The sequence below is a fragment of the Fundulus heteroclitus genome, chromosome 23, assembly GCF_011125445.2.
Source record: "Fundulus heteroclitus isolate FHET01 chromosome 23, MU-UCD_Fhet_4.1, whole genome shotgun sequence".
NCBI lineage: Eukaryota > Metazoa > Chordata > Actinopteri > Cyprinodontiformes > Fundulidae > Fundulus > Fundulus heteroclitus.
The window spans coordinates 1,723,815-1,751,542 of NC_046383.1; the positions used below are offsets into that span (position 1 = coordinate 1,723,815).

Sequence of the window (27,728 nt, forward strand, 5' to 3'; positions counted from 1 at the left end):
GCGTTGTGAAGAAGAAGAAGAACATTTAAAACTGTTCAGCGAGCTGCTCAGATGACTGGAGATGCTTTGACCTGACAAGACAAATGAGACGCTTCAAAGTGCAGCTCGTCTGAGACGCACCGGAGAAAAGCAACGCGATCCATCGGGGCGTGATGTTCTTTTGAAGCAAAGGCAAACTGGTGAATATTGGCTAGACAAATGAAAACCATAAATAAATGTCTTCATCAACTTGCAAAGGTGCAGTTATATGTCTTAAAGGAAATGTCAGCTGACACAGTCACTCTCAGCCACTCTTTGGGTTACTTCTGTACGTGATGTACTGATACAGAGCACCTCTGCGGTTTGCAATTAAATACATGCTTTTCTTTTACCTACGTCAGAACCTGATGTACAAAAAATAAATAAAAAGTCATCTAGATGTGCATTTTATCTACTTTCAACTCTGTGTTGCTAACACCCCAGAGCAGGACAATGGATCCTATTTCTTCCTGACAGGTCCAGGACACAGCAGGCTCAGTTTTTGGCTGTTGGGATGAGGATGAGCCTGAGGGGGGTGGGGGGGGAGGAGAGGTTGAGGACACAGGATGACCTGCCAGATTGACTCGCCGGCGGAGCTGTCACCGGGGGCCGAGATGTGGAGATGTTTGGGGACTTGGCGTTAGCAGCTCAACAGATAAGCATCAGTGAGAATATGAGAGGCGAGATGATAATCTTTCACAGGAAGTCAGGCTATACCATTGCAGAAGAAACCACAGGAGAGAGGCTGACCTTGTGCGCTAGAGCGGCATCGCGTTTTTGAAAAAAGAGTCCCCAGCCTCACTCCCACTGCAGACAGGAAGATGATTTTGCGTACAACTAGTTGTGCCGATAGAGCTGTCGTTGTGAAGACTAAAAACCCTTTAAAAAATTAGACGTGGGTCTGTTGCTTGTTACAAAACACATGATAGCCTTCTAAACGAATACTTTTCTCAGTAACTAACCCTTTTTATTGTTTGGTGGGTCTGGTTACCTTGCAGCGTTAGAGTAGGTTTGTTCAGCATAGTGATAAAAATGTAACATTACCCCTATTTGCACAATTGCCTCTAGGAAATAAAAAGGGGAATAGACCACATCTAGTTCATGCAACAAAGTGAACAGGCCAAAATAATTATAACAAAGATTTAAAAGGCCAGAAAAGCCAAGAAAAAAGGAAGACTGAAAATATATATACATATACATACACTAATTAATAAACCAACAAGAGGCAATGAACTATATGAGATAAAAGGCAAAAAAAAATGAAGATTTAATTAGGCTAACTAAGACTTAATTAGGTTAACAACGTCCCCCAATCTGTTCTGTCAAAGTTAAACTTCTGTAAGACCCAAAACAGCGGAAACAAGTCAACCTAGTTCATCTTATAAGTTGTGTTTGTGGACACAAAACATAGTTGTAAATCAGAATAGGGCCCAGTGGCACTATGGTAAGTTAGTATAGAAGTTACTTGTGTCAAAATGTACAAACATCTACAGTATATACTGCTGTCTGGTCTCTTTTGGTTTGGAGGGACTGAGTGAAATTCAGTAACCGTAGGTCTGATCAAGCAAAGAGAAGGCTTTATACGGACTTTAACGAGGGTCAAGATGAAGTCACTAATATGAATCTTTGTACTCTAGAAAGTGATCTTGGAATGGTGAATCTGTGTTTTGTTCCCCATTAGCTTTCCGCACCTTGATAGATGGCCGTTCCTCATCCTGAACTTCTGCTGAAGATTTCCTCCTGTTAAAAGGTAGCATTTCCTTTCCACTGTCGCCAAATACTTGCTACGAAGGGGGTATTGCCGTAAAGTCAACGACGCAATTTAACAGGACAAGGTTTCCATTTGTCAATTGGCATTGTAAACTTAAGTTATCTGAATTGCGTTAACTAGGATCAAGCTGGAAATTGCAATGGCATTAGACTGATTGTATATTTCCTAATGACTGGAAATGAATTTGATGTGATTTTCTGGAAAACTGCTATGACAACATTTGTTGTGAATTGACGCTTCGTAAATAAACCAAATCGGATCCGTGCAAGAAATTAGGATTTTAATTGCAAAATTCTTTACAATTAAAAACCGAGTCTTCTTAGGTACTCCGGCTTCCTACCACAGTCCAGAAATACGACGGTTACTTTAGATGCATTAGCTAATAGGTTACCTAATGCTGCTCCCGAATTTTCCTCCAGTGCTTAGTGTGTGCGTGCATGGCTGTTTGCCCTGTGATGGACTAGCGACCCATCCAGGGTGTAGCCAAATTCTTACCCAATGATCCCTGGAGATAATGGCTACCCCTCCCACTGCAACCCTGCAAGGCTAAGCAGGTGTAGGCAATAGATGGATGAATTGGAAAGGGGGTGAACCGGACTTTTAGGGCGACACAGTAAGGCTGCTGAGCCAACATATCAGTTGGCGCTTATTTAAAACATAACGTGTAATGTCTGCTCCTTCATCTCTATGCTTTCAGCCTTTATTTTGCTCAGAGGCAGATAAAACCCAGCTCCACAGCTGACAGAGGAATACTCACAGCACACCTCTACAGATTTTTTCCCACCCCCCGTTCTTCGGCTCTTCTTAACTGCCAGTTCCCTTTAGGGGTAAAAAATCTCAGCAAGGCACCTCATCAGACATCTTACAGTGCAATGTTTTTTTCATTATACGTCTGTCTGTGCGATTAGGAAACCTATTTGGAGCGGTTTACAACCTAACTTGGTGTTTATTTTTGGAAATGAAAATGATCGCAGCTAAAGACTATCGTCGCTTTCAAAAGGTTAAGCTTTAATTAAATGTAGTCACACATTCAAATTTGGGTTCAGCTCCCCGTTTGATGCAGAAGTAAAAGCTGATGGCAACGCGCAGAGTAAATGTCACCCTGCTTCCTTTTGTAGCCGGCATGGCTGAAGTTAAAATGTCACATCAACAGAAATACCCGAAAGCTTTGAAAGACTGCTGCCTGATTTGAAGAAACGATGTTTTGATTAATAATAGATTTTCTTTGACTGGTTGCAGGGTGAAAATAAAGTGCCACGTAAAGCGCCAGCGAGGTGTCAAAAAACTCAACACAGCGAACACTACCGACGTTTTATAACAGCAGATTGCAGCCATGGAGGGAGCAGAGAGATGCAGATATGACCAGCGATGCTTCTGATTAACATTTTGTTGGCTGTCTTCACTGGCAGCTTTTTTTTACGTGGAGGTCGACAGCATCAGATCACAAAGGCAGAGGATGAAGCCCTCCACTTAGTTGCTAACAGACCTTAAGTTGTAGGGCAGTCAGTCACCACACAGGAAGTTGTTTTTAGGTTGCAGTGGGCTGCTCGGCACTCGCAGACAGTCACAAAGCTACTCGGGTGTTGCCGTTCGGTGTACGGGAGAGGAAGAAAAATTGCAGACTTTTTATTTCCGTGAGCGAATGCAAACCAAAGACGCGGCGTTTACTGGATACCCGCTGACGCAGGTGTGTGCTTTGTTCAAGTCTTCAGAAAAGGTAGGCAGACTGGATTTTTTTTTTTTTTTTTTTTTTATACTGACCTTCAAATTTTGTATTATTGAGAAATTATAAACTGAAATCAGGAGAGAAAAGCTTGTCTTGGGTAAAAATGGGAAAGATTTCAGAAGAAGCGCTTTAAAGATGTTCTGGAGAGTGTGAGAATCGCGCGTCTTGCAACGCATGAGGGTGATTTTATTTTAAAAGGAAATGTAGTTCAACTACAAAATCAAAATGTGCTATATTTAAAACGGTTATTGTATTCAAACAAATAAAGTTTTATAGCTAACCTCTTCAAGCATGTTAAAAATTTGCAAAATGTGATTAATACAAATCTCTTATCACACATGGTTAAACCTAAAACTAATCATAATCTGCTAGATTTATATTTAAAATATATATTTTTTCCTTTAATTAAGAAGTCCAACAGGAAATGAGACAGACATCTCTCAAAATGTTATAAAATTGTTATTGAACAAACTAATTTCTCTGTTTTAATTCACAGTTTAAACAGAAATCTTACAAATGACTAATACCCTTCTCTCTAATCAATGGAAACTGTTCCTTCCACAGCTGACCAGCGTTTTGCATCTTTCCACTGCTATCCTGCCACGCTTGGTGATGAGCACCGAGTCTTTGAGGTTGGAAGGCCTCTTGGCCATCACCCTAAACTTTAGTTCCCTCCACAGATACTCCATCACTTTGGCTGTCAATCTTTTTTCCACTTTCAGTCAGAGAACTAAAGTTTGTGAGTTTAAAAGATTGCTTTGAGCCTAAATATGGGCTCAACTGCCGGTCTCTATATGTAAATTTGCACCCAACATCAACATAGCATTATCAATATTCCTTCTACCCTCAGTGTATCGTCTGTTAGTATCATTTCCTTCTGAGACTGAACCTTTACTGGCTCGCTCCAGCTGACGCTTTCTTGGCGCGCCAAGCAGAGCCAGGTCACAAATCCTTAAGAGCTCAGGTGGTTATGATCCTGCAAAATCCTCTGCGCCCATTTCCATGAGGCCAGAGTTCATCTTCCAGAGTAACTGCTCAGCCTCAGATGCTAACTCCTTTTTATATAATCCCTCCTGCTTTTCATACACCTCCTCTCACCCCACTCTCCATGTCTCCGTAAGCTCTGTGAAGAAGCCAGGCGGCCCCAGCGAGCGTTGTACCTCGGTGCCAAATCCGATACCGAGACTACTGAGACCGAGTTTTCCTTTAGAGATGTGAGCCGGTGGCCTTTAAATGCTGCCATTTCTTTCTCTCTCTCTCTCTCTCTCTTTTGCTAAAATGTCCTAAAATCTATTTTGGGGTTAGTTTCATTTCCACTGGCCTGTTTCATTTTTCATCTCACCTAACTGAATTTAAATCCTGACACTTACGGGGGAGTGGGGGGTGAGGGAGGGGATGGGGCTTCATGATGAGCAATTTTTATTTCCATGTCCCACTTACAGTGTAAAACAAAAAGGTCACATATTTGAGAAAGAAGCACTCACACTCATTCGCTTGGATTTAAATCCTACCTGATCACTTGGGATGCTTTGCTGCCGAGATTCAGTCGCGTTTTTGCGCCTGTATCACAAACTTTACTAAAATACCACAACTCCACACAGAAATTAAAGTTAGAAACATATAACAATTTCATAGCTATCACTTAAAGAAAACATAGACTATTTATACTGCTGCCAAGATAACAATAATAGAGCAAAGAAAATGTTATTTGTAGCACTTCTTTGATTTGATTTTGATACCCACTGCTATTTACAGAGCGGCACAAGTATAACTAGAAAAGGCTGTTCCTGCGAAACAGCAGTGAGAATGCTAATCTGCAGAATGATTGAGCAGAAGATGCAGAAAACATTGAAATCAGATTTGAAGAATTTGAAAAAGTTTGAAGAATTGAAAGAAATAGAAGAATTTGAAGGATTTTGAAGTTTGAAAAATTTGAAGAAATTTGAAGAATTTGAAAAATGTTAAGAATTTGAAACATTTGAAGAAATTTGGAGAATTTGAAAAAGTTTGAAGGAATTTGAAAAATTTGAAGAAATTTGAAATATTCGAAAATTTTCAAAAAATTTGAAGGAATTTGAAAAATTTGAAGAATTTGACAAACTTGAAGAATTTAAAAATTTAGAAGAAATTTAGAGAATTTGAACAAATTTGAAGGAATTTGAAAAATTTGAAAAATTAAAAAAAATTGAAGAATTTGAAGATTAAGAACAACTAAAAAAATTCTGAAGAAATTTAGCAAGGCACCTGCCTCGTGGTACCGTCAAAAATACTAACGGGGAGTAACACTGCGAATTTCAGCTTCCTACGGTCTTCACAGCACCCACAGTGCCCTTCGAAAGGTGCCATGTTAAGTCAATGGACCTCCTAGAAGCCTCTGGCTAAAAGGGTTGTCATGGAGACTCCCTCACAGCTGTAGCCCTCTATTTGTCTGTAAAGGCAGAACAACCCCGGCTAAGCAGAAGTTGGTAGGACCTTTCTAAAGGTACTTCTGGTTAGCAACATGCTAACCATTAGCCGCTAGCATGGTTGTGCTCAGGATCACCGGGTGAAGTGCCTCAAATAGGGGTGCCAATACTTAATGTCACCAAACGTGACCAAAGTTCATGGGTCAGATTGGCCTCCTTTAGAAACTCAGCCTCACCACATCTGGGCCAAGAACTCAACATTTGACCAAAATGGTCAGTAGCGCTATTTCCCACAGGTGGGTGGTGCTGTATTGGCCAATTGGGTCGTGTCTGGGCATCATGCCAGGTCCTGTTGGAAGCAAAGGCCCAATACGAAAGCATGTGACATCCAAAATGGGACAGAAAAGTGACATATCACTGAAAGTCACTTGAAAATTTTAAAATGTCAAGAGGAAGTGACTGTGCGAATTTCAGATTGCTACATTAATCATAGCCGCTGCAGCGGGCGTCGAAAGTTGCCATTGTATCTCAATGGAGATTCTCCCTCTGGCCCTCAGAGTTCCGTCGTCATGGAAACTCACTGACACAGCTGCAGCGGCCAGTCTCCCGAAGTGCAGAGACTTTGTCAGACTCTGCCTCATTGAAATAGAATGGAGAACTTTGCCTCAAACAACGCTCCATATATCCTGTTCTGTAAATGGTAGAGACATAATTTTTTCAGCGTTTAGTTCGTAACGGATAGGAGAACAAGAAAAACTATCGGTTTTTGCTAGAAATATTTTAATTTAGGCGTAAAAAATTATGATATAAAGAGGATTTTTATGAAATTTGAGAAATCCTCTACAAACGGTCCCGAACAAATCGCTGTAGCTGAAAAGGTATAAGGGATATCAAAATAATTCTTTCACTCTGAGTATCAGCAGGCTTTTGAGGACTATGGAGTTCATTTTTAGGTTTGTACAAAAATCGGTGTAGGCACAGCGACGATGTAAAAAGTGGATGATGTGGAAGAATGAAGCTCCAAAGCGTTTTAAGGATTTTGCACATTCGCTACTCCCGAACAAATTGTTCCTGCGGAGAAACTCTAATAGTTATCCACAAAATTCCTTTTTTATGAGTGCCAGAAGGGTCGGGACATTCATGTGTGAAAGTCTCATGCCTGTACATAAAACGGTTTAGGAGTAGTGACGATGTAGAAAAGTGCCTCATTTGGGGAGATTGAAGTCTGATCCTGTTTTAGCATTTTCCCAAAATGCTACTCCCGAACAAATTGTTCCTGCGGCAAAACCGTAACATTTATCGACAAAATTTCTCTTTTGTGAGCGCCAGAAGGGTCTGGACATGAATGTGTGAAAGTCTCGTGCCTGTACATGAAACGGTTTAGGAGTAGTGACAATGTAAATACATGTGATGTTTTGGATTTCCAGGTGTCATTTTGAAAACCGCTCCATAGGAAATGAATGGGGAAGGTTTCGGGTTAGTGTCGCTCTGAGGTGATTTGCGAAAAATCTATAAATCCCACACCAATGATGGTTACATTTTCCGAATCCAGACAAAAATTCCTACGTTTTGATGTATAATTTATGTGGATAGGTTGAAAATTGAGCGAGTGAGAAGAAGTTGTTCGGAGAAGAAGAATTTGTTGAATTTCTAGAGTGCGCACTCTAACAGAGGCTCCTTGACAACCATAGCAACGCATGTTATTTGCTGAATTTCTTGAAAAGCCAAAATTATTTTAAAGACGTACTATACGAAAATGGTGAAAGATATGAAAAAGCTGAAACATACCATAATAGCCAAAAGATATCACTACGTTTTAAAAGTTGAATGGCGTTTATAGGTGAAAGTAGGCTGAAGCAGTAAGATGACAAAAAGTGGAAATATTTGAAGAATTTGAAGGATTTTCCATTCATTTTCAATGAGAGCAAAAAACACACAAAAAGTTAAATATTTTAAATATTATAAAAGTTATAATTACAAAAAGACATAGCAGTAATGTCGTGAACGAGCTGAACGTTTTGATACAAAAATTGTTTAAATCGGTTGAAGTATGCAGGAGTAGTTAGATGCCGAAAAACGTACGGAATAATAATCAAGACCTGAAGGAACTTAATAAGTGAGAATGCTGTATAGCATTCTCACTTGATAAGCAAATATTTAAAGGTTAGTTGGTCATGCTACTTGCTGGAGTAAATAGCCTACTGCCTAAATTACATTAAGTCTTTATTTATACAGCGTCTTTCATGCAAGAAAAAGCATTAATTAAAAAAGACCATTAATGAGTAGAACAAGACGATTGAAAATGGCAACAACGACAAAAAATATATCTCACATATATCAAGAGATACCACAATATACACCATGACTGGCATATTCAATCGTACAACACAATTAGAAGGCAAAATAATGAATTTAAAAATAGATGCTTAAAAGCTTATAAAAGTAGGTCTTAAACTTTTTTTATGTATCTAATGAAAACAAAGACAAGATTTTTTCTTTCCTACTTTAGATTCCACATGATTAGTTTCTTATTTTCCAAACTAGAAATATTTCCCTTTTTTTAGGCCGCTGAAAAGTGTATGACCCGTCTTTCAGCCAGCTGACCAGCCGTGCTCCATTACTCTAAGCCTCAAACAGCCAAAAGAAACTCTGGCACGTTCTCTGGCATCTCAGTAAAAGACGCACAAGAAAAGTTTGGTGGACATTTTTGATTTTAAACCTTACATTTCCAGAATCTCTCCCTTGATATTAGTCTACGTATGGCGATCATTCAAGTGATCACTAAGTCAGATATTTTTATTCTTGAAAGCCAAATTAGAGTATTTTGAATTGCCAGCAGCAGCTAAATGATTCATGGGTACAAACATTTGTTCATTCCTGAGAATCAGCCTGTCTCTCAACAGGCTAACAATTCTTCAGGGTTTTGATCCTCTTGAATCTTAAAGCACAAATATGTGCTTTGTTTCCTCAGGCTTCAGAATCTTTTTTAGGATTTTCATTATTTGACACATCCTATTGTACAAGAAAGCTAGAAGATCAGTTCAGTCTGTATTTTTCACTCATTAAGATTTATGTGCATGTGTAAAGACTTTGACTGAGTGGTGTGCTATTAGACTTGAACACAAATCAGATTGAGTTCGAATTTTTAAACACGGCAAATGTTTTAGCATTCTGCCAGGTTGTTTTCTCATATTAAAAAAAAAATGCCCCCCTGTACTGAGATTAGATTGTCCAGCCAAACTGTGATGTTTGAGTCGCGACTCTATTTTAGCCTCATTTTGAAATTGGTCTTTTTGAATTTGCCGGAAGAACAGCTTCTGGGAACAGATGCACAACTTGATAAGGGTTCTTTAAAAAAAGAAAAAAAAGGCAAATGATTATATCACACAGAGTAATGCCGTACTTAAATATGAGTGCAATGAAATTAACGTCAACGTTGCTTCATCCTTCATATTTCTTTGAGTGCTAAATTCATCTGAACAAAATGAGACACGTTTGTCATAATCTCCCACTTGTAACATGTATTACAGCAGGGATTCACGAAAATATCCTAACTTGTGATGATTTCAAGAGATAAAGGTTTTATATACAGTATGAACGAGACAAGTTTCTTAGCGTATTGAAGTAAATTCATTCAAGTTGGGACGGCATGAAAATAATAGACGTTTGAAGGTGAAAGACTTCAAAAAGTCAAATTAAAAAAATGTAATTCAGACTCCTCCAGATGTGAAACGCAGAGCAGCAGGGAACCACAAACAGCTCAGCGTGCTGCTTCTAAAGACCCCGTTCCTCTGCATGTCTGACTGTTGAGCAAGACAAATCCGAGAACAAACCGAGTTGGAAGGACACATTCTTTAGCAGAAAACCCAACTAATGATGTTTTTCATTTCTGTTTCTCTCCCTCGTTAGCCGCCGAGAGAAAGGAACAGCCATGAGTTCACTGTGATAATGGTGAGTTATGGTGCTCCAACACACACTGGTTCCACATGAACGTTCCCGCCGGGGAACTTTTGGAGTTGACGGAAACTTTTCAAAATGATTACTCTAAATAAAACACATTGCTTTTGACGGCAAAGTAAAGCTGTTGTTCAGGGGATCATGTTTGGTCTGTTTTTTTTTTTGTTTAATTTGTGTTTTGCACACTTGTGGTATGTCTATAGTTGCTTTTTGTCTGGTTTGTTTGCATTAGTTTAGCGCTGTGTACACAATATTCAGATGTTGAATCACTAATTAAGTTGTGCAATATATAGAGGACTGTGTGCTGTAATTGTGTATAATAAACGCTGAGTATTCCTAGTTATGTGTCGCTTAAATGAGCACAGGACTGGACATACTGTATAATGGGGTAATGGACAGCATGATTTGATGTTTTTTTTTATTGCTTCTTGTACCGTTGTCATGTTTTTGGTAGCTTTAGTTCATACACTTCAGAAAGGAGCACTTGTTTGAAATGGAGCTTTTCACACTGTGATCTACACAGTGTATTTGACATGTTTCTTTAGAATAAAATAAGAATATCTGCTTTTGTCCTTCAGAGGGGAAATTCTGGTAAAATTGAATTTCCATCCAATTCTCCCCCCCAAAATGGAGAATTAAAAAATCAATTTACCTGCTTATCTTGCAGGGTTATGAAGGGCTGGTTCCTATCTCTAGCTTTAATTGGCCAACAGGTCCGTGCAAAGATAGAACCATAGTGATGCTGAAGCACCTGCACTTTTACCCTGAATGAGAAAAGTGATCCTTCTTCTGGAGCCTTTTTTTTTTTTTCATTTATCCATATTTAAAAATAAAAATTACCGTCTTCACTCAATTCCCTACCAAAGTGTTTGGATATTTGACTGGCATTTATCAGAGTTCTTGTAGAAATTGTGCACCGGCCTGATACATGGTGCGCATAGCCACGCCTTGCCTCTCCCTCTTCCACCTCCACTTAGCCCTCATGCAGTGCTGAGCGCCACACTTCTCTGGCCCAAAGCATCCGACAAACAGTCGATGTCAGTGTGTGTGTGGAGTCTCCGACGTTGTTAAAAATTAACCACAACAAATACTTTGACGTTATTGTTAAATAAATTTTATAGAGAACGGAGAAAACTAAACAGATTGAAAAAGACCCAAACAAAATATAATGATATCTATGGATAAACTAAATTAAACTTTTCTGCACTCCTAGAGACTCCAAGTGCACAACAAAATGTACTTTAGGGCTATAAAAGTGGATTTTGCATGATGTGCCAGCTCGCACATACTCCATCCATCTAGTTCTGCAGTTGTGTGTCTTATAAAGTGAGAAATGTACTGGCCATAATTCATGTTTTGCCACCTGATGTTGAATAAACACTTCCATTGGTTCTTGCTGTCTGTGTACAGGCCTTTAATGTTTGAGGAATTACTGTACTTAATGCAGCATTTAATTTGACTCCAAGGGCAGAACCCGGATCTGGGAATGTTTTAACCATATTCCAGTAGCAAGCTGAAAATAATCGTTGGATTAGCAAAAAGTGGTGCCACACTACTGGCAACAAAGGTTAGTTACAAGGTAGCTCACAACCGTTTATACATTTTTCATACATTATTCCAATTTCATAACTGTAAGCTTGGCAGCCATAATAGTTTTTAAAGTTGATCCTGGTTAGGAATTTTTCAAACAACTTCAGGGATCAGTCCAGTTTATCCTTCCAGCTCAAAACTTCCCCCAAAAATAGGGATTTTGAAAGCAAATAGTGTGGACTGTGACTATTATCAAGACAGTTAATGATGAGCGTCACTTTCATGGATACCATTAATGCCGTTTATTTGAAATAAATTTCACAACCAACTCAAATCAATAGTTTATCCACCAATAAGCATAGCAGCCATATGGGACTTTTTGAGGTTGTGGTATGAGAAAAAAGAAAGGACCAGAAACTTTCCGAGGTGGAGGAATTTCCTGTGAATTTTCTCAAGCTGGAACTCAAAAGAAATTCCAGCTTCTGAATTTTAAATGGAACACACCAATAGCAGCAGGTGTTAGCATAACAGTAGCATTGACATGCTAGGTTAGCTCAGGAGTTAAAGCATTGGCTTTGCCAATACAGTGTGAAACGGCGCTGGTAAAACTACAATTACTGCATAACATTATTGAACTTGTGCACAACATAGAGGACACTTAATTACAGTAACCCTAAATTTATGTTTCTACACCAATATCATTGTTGTGGTAAAAATCACAACAAAAAGAAACAAATCCAATTTTGAAACCTATGGCTTTTAGACTGCAACAATCGTTGCAAGTCTCAATGTTTTTTTTCCCTCCAACAACATCATAAAATTCTGACACACTAAGCTCGCAATGTTTGAAAAACTACATAATTGTTTCTTCCCCACTAGCTCATAGGTCACCAACACACTGCTTGTGGGCACCAGGTAGCCACATGTGGTTCCCCAAGCCTGGTGTAAAAATTGCGCAATCTGAAATAGTATTTTATTCTATCACTCTTCCTTTTTAATGGTACTTGCATTTATATAGATTTAAAAACAACATATTTTTGAAAAGCATTAAAAATATGTTTATTTTAAATTTATTATAAGTTAAATTGAACTCTGACTCTTCCAGTTCAAAAGTCAGTACTGGTAGCCCTTCATATGAGTATCAATTAAGTAGCTCTCAGTTTCAAAAAGGTTGGTGACCACTCTAGTTATTTCAACATCTCTTCAAAGAGCATGTCTTACATGTCAGCATTTTAGAAACTGTATATAAAGGTTGGCTGCTATGTGTTTGGCAAGGTAAAACTATCAGTTAGTTGCTTGAAAGTAATGGGCCTTAAAATGTAAAAATGGAAAAGTTGGCAGAACTCAAAATTCAAAGACAACAAACTTCAGGAGCATTTTTGTTTAGGACTTCAACTTAACCATTCAAGTTATACTTTTGAGTTTTCCAAACTTAAAAATTTATGTTTTTGTAATCTGAAATCCTGTGTTTGTTTGTTTTTTTTTTGTTTTGTTTTTTTCAAATTTATATGAAAGTAGCAGTGACTTGTAATGTAGAAAACTAAGAAAATCAAATTTCTTAATTAAAGAAAAAATCCAACTTTTTATTCAGCCCTTATTATCTCTCAGAGGAGAAATTTGTCATCTGCATTATAACCCAGCCCTTTTCGTTTCAGGGACTTTCTGAGTTTCAAACCAGAGACCTTTACAGCCTCTTTAAGAAATAAATGACCTGCTCTCTAATCACTAGGCCACCATCTATCGGCTACAATCCCTGACTTCTGGTAACCTAAATATAAGTTGTAGTAACTTTAAACTTAAGAGACAACTAAGAAGCTTTACTGTCATTGTACAGAATGTACAACAACATTTTGTTTGGCAGCATGTCTTTAGCAGCCATTTTTTGTCAAAATTGAAGGTTATAAGAACACTCCAGCTCTATTTCAAAATGCAACTCCAAAAGTTGGTTTTCCCACATTTCATAACAAAATCACAAAAGTTAACAGAACTTTCACCAGTTGGAATTACGTACAACTTTAAGGTATAAGTACTGAGAACTCATTGAGTAATGTTAAAGATTATAACTAGCTTGGTTTTCTGAACTGAGTTAAATTATTGTACGTATATGTCACACTTAGTTTTTCAGGTTTTCACAACTGAAAATAGTTATTCAGCTTAAAACATTTTAAAAATAATTTTAAGTGTAGGCTTACACCTGAGGCACTTTTTCCCAATGGAGAAAATTGATTTAGACTCAGTGAAGAAGGGTCATAACCTGTGATATTCTGGGCCCAAACAGTCCAACCAGTCCAGCATAAATTGAAATAGAATGGAATATGCAAATTCTTAATATAACTGAAATAATTAAACATCAGATTTTGACATTTGTATGACCATTTAACTCCACGGTTCATTAAAATAACACCTTGCAAGGCATAATTAATATATCTTGTTGAACTAGTTTTTTTTTTTTTTCTGACAGCTTTGTATCAGAGGGTTTTTTTTTCCTTACATGTGTAAGCTGATTAGCATTCATTCATGTAAAACACGCCTTAAGTTAATTTATTTCTGTCAAGAGTTACAGAATTCTATTAACTATGACTTTATATACAATAATATATAAATATATTTAGCAGTTAAGCCCAAAGCTATTAACACCCCTGTCAGATATAGGTTCAGGGCAAATGTTTTACTTTCTCTTGAGAAAAATCAGGATGATGGCATGGAGGTTCTCCTACAACATCAAAGACTTGAAGCTCATCACCAAAGGCAAATGGTAATTCTTATAAATGCTAATCAGCATTTATAAGAACTGTTTGTTTGCTTTAAGGCTAAAATGTATTTTTTCATTTGATTATCGAGAAGAGCATAAGTGCCAGTCGACATTTTATAATAACATTTTTAAAAAGCATAAACAAAAACTGATTCATTTTTTTTAATCAAAAATTATATTTAACTTTTTTTTATATTGAGGAATGACTGTCACATTTCCTATGAAAAGCAGATGCATTGGTTGAATTACATTTATTTTAAATCTAAACCTGCCAAGGTTGATGAACGTCAATAACTTTGATATTGGGACATTAAATGATTTCCTGGGTGGTTTTGACAAGCAATAAATTAACTGCTGCTGGGATAACAAACAATGAAAAGAAAAAACAGAAATAAGAAGATGCTTTTATTTATGAAGCAATGTGTGTTTGAATGAATCACTGTATATTCAAATAGCCTTGCAGGCTGAGTTCATCCTGTATAAAAATATCTTCACACCTAATGACGTCCGAAGTGTCGGCCTTCATGAAAGAAAATCAAAATCGCGTGGTGTCTGTGTAACATCTTCATATGAGACATGTTCTACGACTACTGTTGCAATTGTCCCAATCAAACCCATTTGACCATAATTGTCCTACACTTTTAGGCATAATCCCTTTCCTCGCTGAAAGAATGTGCTCATTATTTAACATTGTGAAGCAGAATCCTGCTACTTTTCTCAGGCTACATGCGAAAGTTAGTCAGTGCGAATCAAAAGCTTAAAAAAAAAAAAAAGAATCCCCCGGGCGACAAGCGCGTTGTTATGTTGCAACACTTCACAACTTCCTGTGCTTTTCAGTAAATATAGATTTAGATATTAAAAAGGCATAGCTGAGAAAAATCTCACTGTGCATTTCTTGACATAAATACGAGGAAGAACCGTAGCGTACTGAGACCGCAGGTTATCTGGAAGAACAGTGCTGCATAAAGAAGCTGCGATTCTCTGTTTGCAGGATCGCTTCAAAGAAGACAGGAACAGAGCTCAGACATGTGGTGACACGGTGGAGCCCGAGTATGACGTGGTGGATGACCAGGAGGAAGTGCACAACGTGCGCATACTTCCTGCCAGGCCTATACATGATGAGAGGGAGTACGCAGGTAATAATAGGGACGCACATTTTGCCATGTCTCCATGTCTCACTTCCTCTTAAGTGGGTTTGATTTAGTCAATCTAATTTCGGTTTAATTTCTGTTCCGAGTTTTTTTTTTTTTTTTTACCGAAAACGTATTTAAAAGTGTACATTCACCTGAAAGTTTCCCCAAAGTGCTAATGCACTGAAGGGTTGGTCTCCTGGAAATTGTACCCAAGAAAGAACCAGACTTTTGCAGGCCCACGATTGTATTCTGGATATCTCGGCTTTTTCTTTTGGTTTTCTGATGAGTTCATACACGGAAGCAGTGTGTTTTAGGCGCTGCCGCAAATACCATTCACAGGGAGGCCTCCAGTTCACTCAAACGTTGTGAATCAACCCGCCAGGACGGCCTCAATTACTGTCTGAATAACCATTTCAGCGCGCTTATGGGAGCATTGCACTTTTATTTTCAGATGGTCAGTTAATCCTTTATTGTGGAAAAAGTCAAATAAATAATAAAAGGTCACAGTGACGTAGAAAAGTAAGTTCGCCGGTCACCGTGTGGCAGAACACTGTGAATTCCACGGCACAGATCCCAGCAGGTCCAAGAGGCACATCAAGAAGCAGCCCGTGTTCTTCAAAGACCTGACCTGATCTTCCACAAAATCCACTTTATTCCCCTCGCCCTGAGATCTATGTTATGCATGTTTTTTTTTTTTTTTTTTTTTTTTTTGTAAAGCCAGTATATATAGCGAGATAAGAAACAGTTTGACAGCAGCTTAAAGTAGTACTACTTTACACTTTAGCCAAGACTCTGTGGCTGGGTATGCACTTGTGCATATAATTAGAAAGAGTCTAAATTAAGTTCAGGCAAAAAGAAAAAGTTAAAACAGCCTGGCTGGAGAGAAAAAAAAAAACAAAAAAAAAAAAACATGCTGAGACTGAAAGCAGTGCGGCTCTGAGTGAGAACTCATGCTGAGCGAGCATGATCTGCTAGTGGGTCTCCAGGGCCATCTGTTGGCTGAGTCAGACTGCGGGAGATTACAATTATCCAGGAGCCGAGGAGGGAGTAATGGGAACAGACAAGCTTTTTTTTTTTTTTTTTTTTTCTCTCTCCTGCATGAATGTGGCCCACAACCAGAGGCTTCACAGCTGCACGTCGCCAAACCTTGTACCCAATGTGTCTCTTAAATGTTTACACCTGCAGCCGTCTCCGTCGGTAAGCCGCGTGAGCTTTCATCTCGGCGCGCACCTGGGACCGGCGCTGACCCGAGTTACCGGGGGATGACGCAGACCGTTTTTAATAAGAGCTAAAACTCACACATGCCTTGTGCCATTAGTGATGCAAATCTGGCAATGACATTTTCATTTGCTTTCAAGACAGGGATCTTCCGAGGTTATCGTCTGCTCAAAGCCCTTCATCAATCTCTACTGTAAGCCTTCTTGTCACTAATTTTTTAAATAGATGACCATGTTCAACTTCACTACTGTACTGCCTTTACTCTTTGTTCTGTTCTTCAATCAATCAGCGTAGACCCCTTCCTCGATATCCACCCAGAGAGATCACCCATAATAGAGGTAAGCCAGACTATTAAAATATATATTTTTTTAAATAGAGTAAATGTTTAAACTTTATACGCTTTTCTAAAAAAAAAGTATTTGTCATGTTACATCTAAAAAAATTCAATGTATTTTATTGGGATTGTATATCACTGAACAACGCAAAAGTGCAGAATTGTGAAAAGCAAAATGACACATGGTTTTTTAAAAAAAATATGCTGAAAATTGTACCTTTTTTATTCAGCCCTCCCGAACCAATGCTTGCAGATCCACCTTTCATTGCTGGTATGGTTGCAAATATTTTCACCAACGTCTCTACCAGCTGGCAGAGCCATTGCTCTAGAGATGGAGACGTTATCCCATTGCTCATTCAGATTGGATGCATACTGTCTAAAAACAGCAACCTTAAAGTCTTGCCATAAGTTCCCAGCCAACTTAAGCACATGATACCTTGATCAAAACCATATACCAAAGCAACGCTGATGTATGTTTGGGGTCATAGTCCCTCTAGAAGCTGAACCTTTAGTCCAATTTCATGGATTCCTGTAGCATCTAACAGGTTTTATTTCAAAATTGTCCAGAATTTAGCTCTATCTTCCCATCTGACTAGCTTGAGTGTCACTGCTTAAAAATAGCATCCCCAGATCATGATACTGCCACCGCCGTGTTTGACTGCAGCCGTGGTGGTTTTACAGTGATGGACGTGATGGATGGTTTGTTTTCACACATTTAGGCAAAAAATAAAATAAAAATCTCACTTTTGGTCTCATCGGACTAGAGTGCCTTCTTCCATACATTAGCTGTGTCCCCTACATGGGGGTGGTGTGGCACACTATAAACACGCACCGAACGCCTATAGTATGTTCTTTAGAAATGTTCCAAAATCGTATTACTTTCAGACCACAGCTATGCAACACATTGTGCTGGTCAGCTGCACATAAGCTATAAAATATACTGAAGTTTGGGGTTTAAACACAGCAAAATGTGACCGAAATACAGGGGGACCCATTTGTAAGGCACTGTGCTTGTTTAGTGGCCAGATAAAATATTTTACTTTTGTTCTTGGGACAGTTTATTTCTTGAAAAGAGTACTCTTCCCCAGTAAAAATGTTGATTTTAAAACATCTTTTATGTCTCGCATTATTATAGTACATTCCTGCTGATTCTTTGTGTTATGGGATCTCACGGTGCTGCTCTCTGTCCTTTGACACCTGATGCCTTCTCTTCTTTCTGTTTTCGGTCTTCAGGGCCTGCTGTAAATAGAGAGCTGAAGCCAGGCCGGCGAAAAAGGAAATTAGGTAACACCATTCAATGGCTAATAACACTTCGCCTCTCTGGTTCACACTGAAGCGTTAAATATCCACACACTGCCTTTACAGACCGGAGGCCCCCACCTTTGGAGCCAGAGGAGCAAGTAAACACCTTTGGAATAAACTTTTTATTTAATGCAGATACAATCTTTTGATTCCAACTTGTTAAAATCACAATTCCTTTCCTTCTTTTTTCTAATCTGACAGCCCTCTCGCAGGTAATCGCATAACTATTTACTTCAGGTCTTTGTCTCTAACGTCAGCTGAGCAGATTGACAGATTGAGTCTGTGCTCTGCAGATGTTCCCCGCCCCATCCACCTTCTGCCGTGGACGTAGCGAGCGCCCTCGCAGGGCTGGCGGTAAATGAAGCCAGCGGGAGTGAGTGAGTACAGTTTCCCTGGCCTGTCCTGCTTCCACGCTGCTGTGCTTTACCGCTTCATGATCCAGAGCCCTTGTGTGGACCGGTCCCTGTCCCTGCATGTTACCGCTGCCTGTTGCTGATTGTAGAGCGTGGCAGTGCTGCCACCTGCTGGTTGGTTAAAAGGCCTGCAGCTTCCCTGGAATAACGCTGCTCTCTTTTGGTTTCAGCAAACAACTGAGACACGCAGAAAGAGTAAGTGAGTCATATATATATATATTTTTAAATCCTAACCTGCATTGGCACGTGTTACTGGCGTATTCTTCAAAGGTCTTGACTTATTTTCTCTAAATTTTCTTCCAAACAACTAGACTTTTAAAATTCTTAAAAAGTGGCATCAAGTCAGGCATTCTTTAAGCCAACTAATGTATGCTTTTTTTACTCTCGTATTTGTTTAGTTTAGTACAGCTATTTTACTTTGCCAGTATTTTTAAGAAAAATATGCTCTTCAGAAATGCAGTCAGCTACTTAACGTATTTATTTATACTTATTGATTAATTGTGTTTCTTTTTTTCTGCAACTATTGTTACTGCCATATCGAGGGGCTTGGTAATAAAAATACAGGGGTTGGACATTGAAACTGAAACCCCTCTCATTTTAGTGTGGGAGGTTTCATGGCTAAATTGGACCAGCCTGGTGGCCAATCTTCATTAATTGCACATTGAACCAATAAGAGCAGAGTGTGAAGGTCCAATTAGCAGGGTAAGAGCACAGTTTTGCTCAAAATATTGCAATGCACACAACATTATGGGTGACATACCAGAGTTCAAAAGAGGACAAATTGTTGGTGCACGTCTTGCTGGCACATCTGTGACCAAGACAGCAAGTGTTTGTGATGTATCAAGAGCCATGGTGTCCAGGGTAATGTCAGCATACCACCAAGAAGGACCAACCACATCCAACAGGATTAACTGTGGACGCAAGAGGAAGCTGTCTGAAAGAGATGTTCAGGTGCTAAACCGGATTGTATCCAAAAAACATAAAACCACGGCTCCCCAAATCACAGCAGAATTAAACATGCACCTCAACTCTCCTGTTTCCACCAAAACTGTCCGTCAGGAGCTCCACAGGGTCAATATACACGGCCGGGCTGCTATAGCCAAACCTTTGGTCACTAGTGCCAATGCCAAACCTTTGCACCACAATGGTGCAAGGAGCGCAAATTTTGGGCTGTGGACAATGTGAAATATGTATTGTTCTCTGATAAGTCCACCTTTACTGTTTTCCCTACATCCGGGAGAGTTACGGTGTGGAGAAGCCCCAAAGAAGCGTACCACCCAGACTGTTGCATGCTCAGAGTGAAGCATGGGGGTGGATCAGTGATGGTTTGGGCTGCCATATCATGGCATTCCCTTGGCCCCATACTTGTGCTAGATGGGCGCGTCACCGCCAAGGACTACCGAACCATTCTGGAGGACCATGTGCATCCAATGGTTCAAACATTGGTTTGATGAACATGAAAGTGAAGTTGAACATCTCTCATGGCCTGCACAGTTACCAGATCTAAATATTATTGAGCCACTTTGGGGTGTTCTGGAGGAGCGAGTCAGGAAACATTTTCCTCCACCAGCATCATGTTGTGACCTGGCCACTATCCTGCAAGAAGAATGGCTTAAAATCCCTCTGGCCACTTTGCAGGACTTGTATATGTCATTCCCAAGACCAATTGACACTGTATTGGCTGCAAAAGGAGGCCCTACACCATACTAATAAATTATTGTGGTCTAAAACCAGGTGTTTCAGTTTCATTGTCCAACCCCTGTATGTTTAGTTGGAAAAAAATTCTGTAACAAAAAAATTAAGAATGAACAAAATCCATAAAAAACAATTGAATTACTCTCTGAAAAAGTAAAAGTCCTCCAACTCTCAAGGAGATTTAATTAAAACAAGAGAAATTAAGGGGCTGCTGCTGAATGAATAGATTTTTTTCTTCATTCTATGTTTCCAGGGAGACGTCAGATCGCATGCCAAAGGTAAGCCTAGAAAAAAACAGTCTATTACAGTCATCTATGTAACATTTTTTGTAAATATATATATATATCCCAGCCTTAATGATGCTTAATGTGTTTTTAGGTCCACAACCTGCCATGCTGACCCATCAAAGACATTCTTTGGATTTGGAGACTCATGACTTAGAGAATAGGTGGGACTTAATTCTCAGGCTCATTAATACAATTATGTGACGGCGAATGTAACTTCCACGCCATCTTCTGTCTTTCTCTAGGTCACATCAGCAGTTAGGTGAGTATGTTTGAACCCATCTTAATCAATGGTTTAATCAGTTAAGTGAGTCACACTTTACATCCGGCTAAAGAACGCTCGCCGTCAAGACGCCATCACCATGAGTGGCCTCAAACCAAGGAAGACATCGACCAAAACGATTTTGTTCCGGCAGACAAGCCCAACGTGAGCCTGCCTTTGCACACTTTCAGAATTTGCCCTACAATAAACATTAACAGCCGATAACTGAGGCATGAACTGCTCTCTAAATACTGCAGACCTACTGTGAGGAAGACTGGTATGTCGGGGCTTGTAATCGGACAGACGCGGAGCACGCCTTGCACCTGGTGAACAAGGTATCTCAATACGAAACCAGTTGGAAGAGTATTAATGGCCCTGGAATGTTTTATTACATTTTGTCTCGTTACAACCACAACCCCCTCCAGTGCAACCTATTGGGATTGTTTCTGGTGATAACACCATGTAATGAACAATTGTGACGAGGAAAGAAACGGATTTACAAAATGTTTTACAAACATGTGTGTTGGTATACATTTGCATTCAGTCAATACTTTACTGAACCACCTTTTTTGCTGCAGATTTTTGGTATTTATTATCCACAGACTAAACGTGTCGCTCCTTCATCGCTTCCTTTGGAAATGACTCGTGTCAGTCAGCGACAATGGGGAGCGTCTGCAAGTCCTGTCACAGATTTGCAATCTGATTTAGGTCTGGACTTTGACTGGGCCATTCTTATACATGAATATGCCTTGATCTAAGCCTCTACCACAGTATAAATGTTATAAAGGGCTAAACAGACACGAGCCTGTTACGTGCAATCTCCAAGCTTATTAGCATTTTGTTAAACACAATAATCTACTATTACATCCGTTCTCAGGCTCTCAGTTTTAATTTTGGTTCTGAGGCGCCACTTGTTGGTGAAAAGAAATTAAAGCGTGGCCAAGAGCAAAGCGGCCAATGGTGTGGCTGCCTAATGGTCCATTCATACCCTACGTGTGGCCTACACGTCCGTATTTCTGTCTGTACGTTCTATCTGTTGACTCCTTCATACCTCTGTCCGTCTTTTATGTTGAGGTGCGCAATAACCAATATTTCCTCTAGGTGGCAGTGCTAAAATTGGAGGGCCTGCTGCAGACATCCCGTTTGCTCCACCGGCGCTTTTTTTTATTATTTATTTTGCTATGAGCGCACACATAGCGCTCCCTAATTGCGGTCCACTTGGATTTTATGACATCCCCTGTCATGCCCAGAGCGTCCCCGATTTCTAGAAAACTATTTAGAACTCTTTGTTTGTCCCTGTGCCCCGGACATGACACATCATCACATCATATATGTGTGGGTAGTTGCGGACAAGCTCCGCAAGTCGTTCCTCGAATCCCGCAATTGTTTAAAGCCCAGAATTATAACCTTCTTCGTGATTTTGTTAACATTTTGTACTACAAACTCAATAGCGCCCCCACCTTTTCCGGTAGTATTGCTCCGTATTGATCCGTTTCGTCCGTAATCGTAAGCTCCCCAATTTTCGTGTCAAAATACGGACGAAATCGACGGTTAGAATGTATGAAACACTCCACACGTATTCGTATCCGTGTTTTACGTGAGGTACGAATGGGCCTTAAAACTACTTAGCTGGAGATTTTACCTGCTTTTACATTATTTCTTTGTGTTGTACTTTACGACCTACACTAAACCCCGCATAGAGATCTTACATGCAGACCCGACTGAAGCACGTTTGTACTCCTCAATATCAAAGACCCGTTCTTAGCTTCGGCTTTGTGGACAACAGAATGTTTGGCGAGTGTCAAACATCCAACCAGCTCACATTTATTCATAGCTCCTCCTCTGAACTTGTCTTTGCAGCATCTAAAGGGCTATTTTTTTACCCACCACTTCCCAGCATGATGCTGCCACCAACATCCTTCTTCTGTCGTTTCTTGAAGGCATCTCGCCTCTCACCCAAAAATGGTTCTTCAGTTCTGAACATGGCTGGAAGTAACAGGCTTGTAGTCAGAACAATCACACCAACAGAGGCATTAGAGTCAGTTCTGGGGAAATTAGGACAGACGAGTCTTTGGCCCTACTCTCTTGTATGATGTTCAAAGTGAAAAAGCAAAAAGAGATATGGAGTTTGGGTGCCATCTAACCACAGCACTTTGTTTGCTGTGTTCCCTTTTAGGTTTTTGGCAAACTACAAATAGCACCTCTAAAAATCGGCTTTCTTCTTGCCACTTGTCAGTAAAGTCAAGATTTGTGGAGTGTGCAACGGATAGCTGTTCTGTCCACAGAGTCACCCGGCCGAGCTGTGAATCTCTGAAGCTCCTGAAGAGTTACGATGGGCCTCTTGGCTGCCTCTGTGATTAATGCTCTCCTTGGCTTGGCTGACAGTTTAGGAGGATGGCCTTGTCCTGAAGGGTTTCCAGTTGTGCAGTGTGAGATGTTCGATCCTTGGGAGCCTGTTTTAAAACCTAGCTCTGCACAACTTCCTGACTGGTCTGCTGTGCTGCTCGCTCATTATTGGGTTTTTTGTTCACTAACGTTTTCTAACAAACCTTCAAGGCCTTTACAGAACAGCTGGGTTTAGACTGAATCACACCGTCAGACTAATTACTGATCTCGTAACTTCTGGAGGTCCGTTTTTGTGTTGGATTTCATTTAGGATTACCAAAGTAAAGGGGCCTGAACAGTGTTGTATAAAGTACTGAAATATCGGAGTCAAGTAAAAGTACAGGTACCTCTCCAAAATATTACTTTGGTAAAAGTCCAAGTCACTGACTGAAATGTTACTTGAGTAAAAGTCTTAAAGTATCTGAAATGTCTTGTACTTAGGTATGAAAATTACTGTAAAAATAGATGTACTCAAGTAATGTAATGAAAAGTATAAGTAAAAAGTAAAACAATGCAAATGCAGTTTGAATGACATTTTTTTAGTTTTTGGTCAACTGAAATGGTAAATGGTAAATGACTTGTACTTGTATAGCGCTGTAACTACTCTTGACGACCTCCAAAGCGCTTCACACTACAGTTCAGTCATTCACACCCACATTCACACCCTGACGGTGGTGAGCTATGTTAGTAGCTACAGCTGCCCTGGGGCAGACTGTAACTGAAAGTCAAATTCACTTAAAATAATATGAACAACCAAGTGCAGGAGAAATTTAGACCAAGGGGTGTATACTAAGAATGTGGTGATAAAGTGATAAAGTGATAAAGCATGCTTAGTTAACCTACAGGAAGTGGTAAACCTGCTAATAGATACACCTGCAGGCAGGCCAGCTGACACCTTCGCTAGGGCCCGGGACAACAGTCTTTTTGGGCCCCCTCTCTACACCTGCCGCCACCACACACCAAAAAAAAGTCAACTTAACTGTATACTTCATGCCCTGGAAATGTCTGTATTTTATATTGGATATTTTCAACCCATCTGTTTAATTTAGTGCACTAGTTGATCTTTTCTTCATCAGAGAACAGCAAGCACTCCAGCCAGAATATGGCCTTTTTTGACCTGCTGTATATTAGCCAGTCCCTAACAATTTTTTTCCCTACCATTGCAGGAGGTAGAATATGTTAGATAAATTGGGAATTCTTTGCCCTCTGAATCTGCTGGCGGTTCATTTGCCATCTCTGAGAAAGGCTTCCTTTTTGCCATTAAACGCACAACATTCATTTGATCAGAATCAGTCATTTTTGTTGGCCATAAGGCGGGATCACTGAAATTAACGCTGTGATCAATCTCTGAGCGACGATGCTCAGACTATCCGATCGGGCAGTAAGCCTCTCCACCTGCACTGTCTCTGTTTTCGCTAGGGATGACTCTCTCTGTCTCCTCCTCAAACACACTTTGCAGGTATCATTTAGTTAAGAAAATTAGGACTCTCTGCTATTAGATGCTTTACTTATACCACAAGGTTAACCTAACATGCTTTACTACTGAACCAGCTTCTTATCCTGTTGGTGGCGATGAACAAGCTCAGGCAAGTCCCGACTTTGTTGCAGTCAATCAGTAGTTGGGGTCAAAACACTTGTGTGCGTGAGTCTCTCTCTCTCTCTCTCTCTCTCTCTCTCTCTTTCTCTCTCTCTTTGTAACGAGTAACTAAACCAAACATTGAAAATGTATCTGAGTAAAAGTATGCAGTTAAGTTTGGAAATATAATGACGTAAAAGTAAAAGTTATCAAAAAAATGTAAACTCAAGAAAATTATAAAGTACTCCAAAATATACTTAAGTACAGTAGTGAAGTATTTTTACTTCGTTACTATACAACACTGGACCTGAATATATTACACTTTTCTTATTGTTTGTGAAAGGCTTCAAAAATCCTTTATTCCTTACCTTTACTTTGCAGTTGCATGTTACTTTGTGTTGGTCTACCGCATAAAAACTCAATGAAATACATGGAAGTTTCTGGTTGTAACTGTGACAAAATGTGAAAAAGTTCAAGGGTTATGAATACTTTTGCAAGGGGTCGTAGGCATATTATAGTGTGTTCCATTGATTGTCTTGTACATCTTAAAGCCAACAAGCACATTTCATAGAAGAAGCTGCCGTAAAGTGATAACAACAAAACACAACAGCTAACAGCTAAATCGGCTTCTATAAGAAGATACAAAATCCTCCTAAAATTGAGGCACACAGCTAACCCACTTGAAAAAAAAACATTTAAAATTGTGTATTCAATCAAATGATTTAAACTTGTCCTTATTTCTTTATCTCTGACAACAGGATGGGGCGTTTTTAGTGCGCGACTGCTCAATCAACACCAACAGCGAACCCTTGGTGTTGGTCGTGTATCATGAGAGGAAAGTCTATAACGTAAAAATCCGGTTTATTGAGGCCACCGGGAAATACGTGTTGGGGACGGGCCAGCGATCAAACGATGTAAGTGCTACAATTCAATAAAGAACATTTAAACGTGTACTCTTCAAAGCATTAAATGTATTGTAACTCCCACCTTGTCCCCCCCCCCCCCCCCCCCAGATATTCGACTCGGTAGCAGGAATCATCAAATTCCACTCCATTTTTCCAATAACACTCGTCAGCGGGAGAAACACGGCAGCCAGCAAATGCCCAGACAACTGTGTGCTGACATGTCCAATAACGAAAAGGGATGTTGTACAGCTCCTAAAGTAACGTCTGCACCTTCCAGCAAAGAAAACACGTTTGAGCTTGCGCTGTTCTCCACAAGAGCTACAATATTATTAAAATGCTGAGATGAATATTGCACACAGGAGCTGTTCTGGTGGGGTGAAGATAATAAAACCAAAGGTTATCTTCTGTTCCCCTCTTGATGACTACTATTAATTATTATATTGATGTCATATGACTTGTAGCCGATGATTTTGTGCTGAATAAAAGGGTAATTTGTGTTTTTAGAGGTCTTGTTCAAAATATTGCATATTTAAACTGGTCAGACCTAAACTAGATTATTCTTCACTAATAAGAGATTATTTAAAACATAGTTTGAGATTTACAAAACGTTTTTTCTAATTTTGAAACAAACACAAAAAAGACAATCATCTGCTGGTGTGTCTTGTTGAATAAACAATTGAACAATGTTCTTTTTTTTCTTTAATTTGAATAAGTTATATGGTAAAGAAAATTTGTTTTCAGATTTGTTTTATTGGGGAAGTTGTTGTGTATTTGGATGCGTGTGGGGTGGCAGGAGGACGGTCCCGCCCTGGGGCGCCGTTTACTCTAGAGCCGCCCCTGAATGCAAGTCAGAATTTGATTCTCAATTAACAACAGGAAAGTGTTCATATTGTATTTTTGCCTATTTATGGAAGCACAATGAATATTTGGCTTTTATCAAATTATTACATATTAATACATCAATATAAAAAAATAAAGGTTTATCAAAATGTATGTTTTTTTTTTGTTGTATCAGCTAAAAAATTATTTCAGACTAAATTTAGGAGGGATTGAAACCAACTCTAAATAAGGTAAGAATTTATGTTACCTTTGTTACAAATAATACTGTTGCCCAGAAACTTTAAATACATTTTGTTACATCTTCACATGAAGTTCTTTAATGTGAATTAGATTCCAATTGTGATACTTTTGCTGCCCCTCAAATGGGAAGTTTATTTTTGAAATGACAGTAAAAACACTAACTGAGGCCGTATCAGTATGAGTGTAAAGATGGTACATTAAAAAAGTATAAGAACACAGGAACAAAAAATGTAACCAAAACAATTCGAGAAATTGTGTAAAGTATCACTAATTCAAAATTTTCCAATTAGTAATCATGTTAAATAATTGCAGGACAAATTAATTAGCATTTAAATCTCTGAGGTTTGGATCAAAGCAGCACGCGTCTCCATCCTGAACGAAGAAGAATAAATCCCTCAATTAAAAAGGCACAGGGTGATCAGGACAGGAAGGCACTGACCAAGCTTTCTGTAGAATCCTCTCCCAATAGTTTAATAATTTGGACGACTTGTTTTTGTTTTGATGTCAGATTGCCTTAAAATAAGATTGTGCAATATGTTAAATCTGAATCAATAAGCAGACTCTAAAGATGTAATTTCAACATTACATGAATTCAATTTGCACAGATAAACATCCTGAAGAGGTTTTTGTGTTCCTGAGTAAAGTTTTTTTCCAAGCACCCTCCATAGGTTCTTGGAGCTGCCACCATTTCCACATCTGGTCCACAATTTTATGTAAGAAGAATTCATACTTTTGAATTTTGTTTATAAAATTCAACAACTGTATGCTTAGTTTTGGCTGTTTCACAATAACACAACGTGTCAAAACTGGATCACATCTCCATCCCAGAGTAGCTGCATCATCAGCAATGTTCAGAGAACGCCTGTCAGAATGGTGACTACTTGCCGTCATCATTGTAAAACGTGAGAACTTTGTCAAACGCCAGTGGGTGACATCTTCCTCAAAGACCAAACATCATTTATCCTGACTGACTGCGACCTGT

At 39.3% G+C, this 27,728-nt stretch overlaps 1 protein-coding gene across 5 annotated transcripts; it reads left to right on the plus strand.

The window, feature by feature from the left end:
* On the plus strand, nt 1-26,301 carry LOC105916774 (cytokine-dependent hematopoietic cell linker). 5 transcript variants are annotated; one of them, XM_021309949.2, is made up of 18 exons: nt 1-179; nt 1,700-1,768; nt 9,830-9,871; nt 15,151-15,295; nt 16,651-16,703; nt 16,800-16,848; nt 18,078-18,128; nt 18,210-18,244; nt 18,348-18,358; nt 18,440-18,523; nt 18,730-18,754; nt 20,508-20,532; nt 20,633-20,702; nt 20,784-20,800; nt 20,874-20,965; nt 21,058-21,135; nt 25,520-25,675; nt 25,775-26,301. In XM_021309949.2, exons 3-18 carry the CDS (start codon nt 9,869-9,871, stop codon nt 25,925-25,927), a joined length of 1,047 nt encoding a protein of 348 aa, XP_021165624.2. In that variant the 5' UTR covers nt 1-179; nt 1,700-1,768; nt 9,830-9,868; the 3' UTR covers nt 25,928-26,301. The 5 variants fall into 5 exon arrangements, with proteins under 5 accessions (XP_021165624.2, XP_021165626.2, XP_021165625.2 ...); XM_021309951.2 differs by lacking the exons at nt 1-179; nt 1,700-1,768 and adding an exon at nt 3,219-3,506 and having other exon boundaries at nt 18,733-18,754; XM_021309950.2 differs by lacking the exons at nt 1-179; nt 1,700-1,768 and adding an exon at nt 3,219-3,476.
* The last annotated feature ends 1,427 nt before the right edge of the window (nt 26,302-27,728 follow it).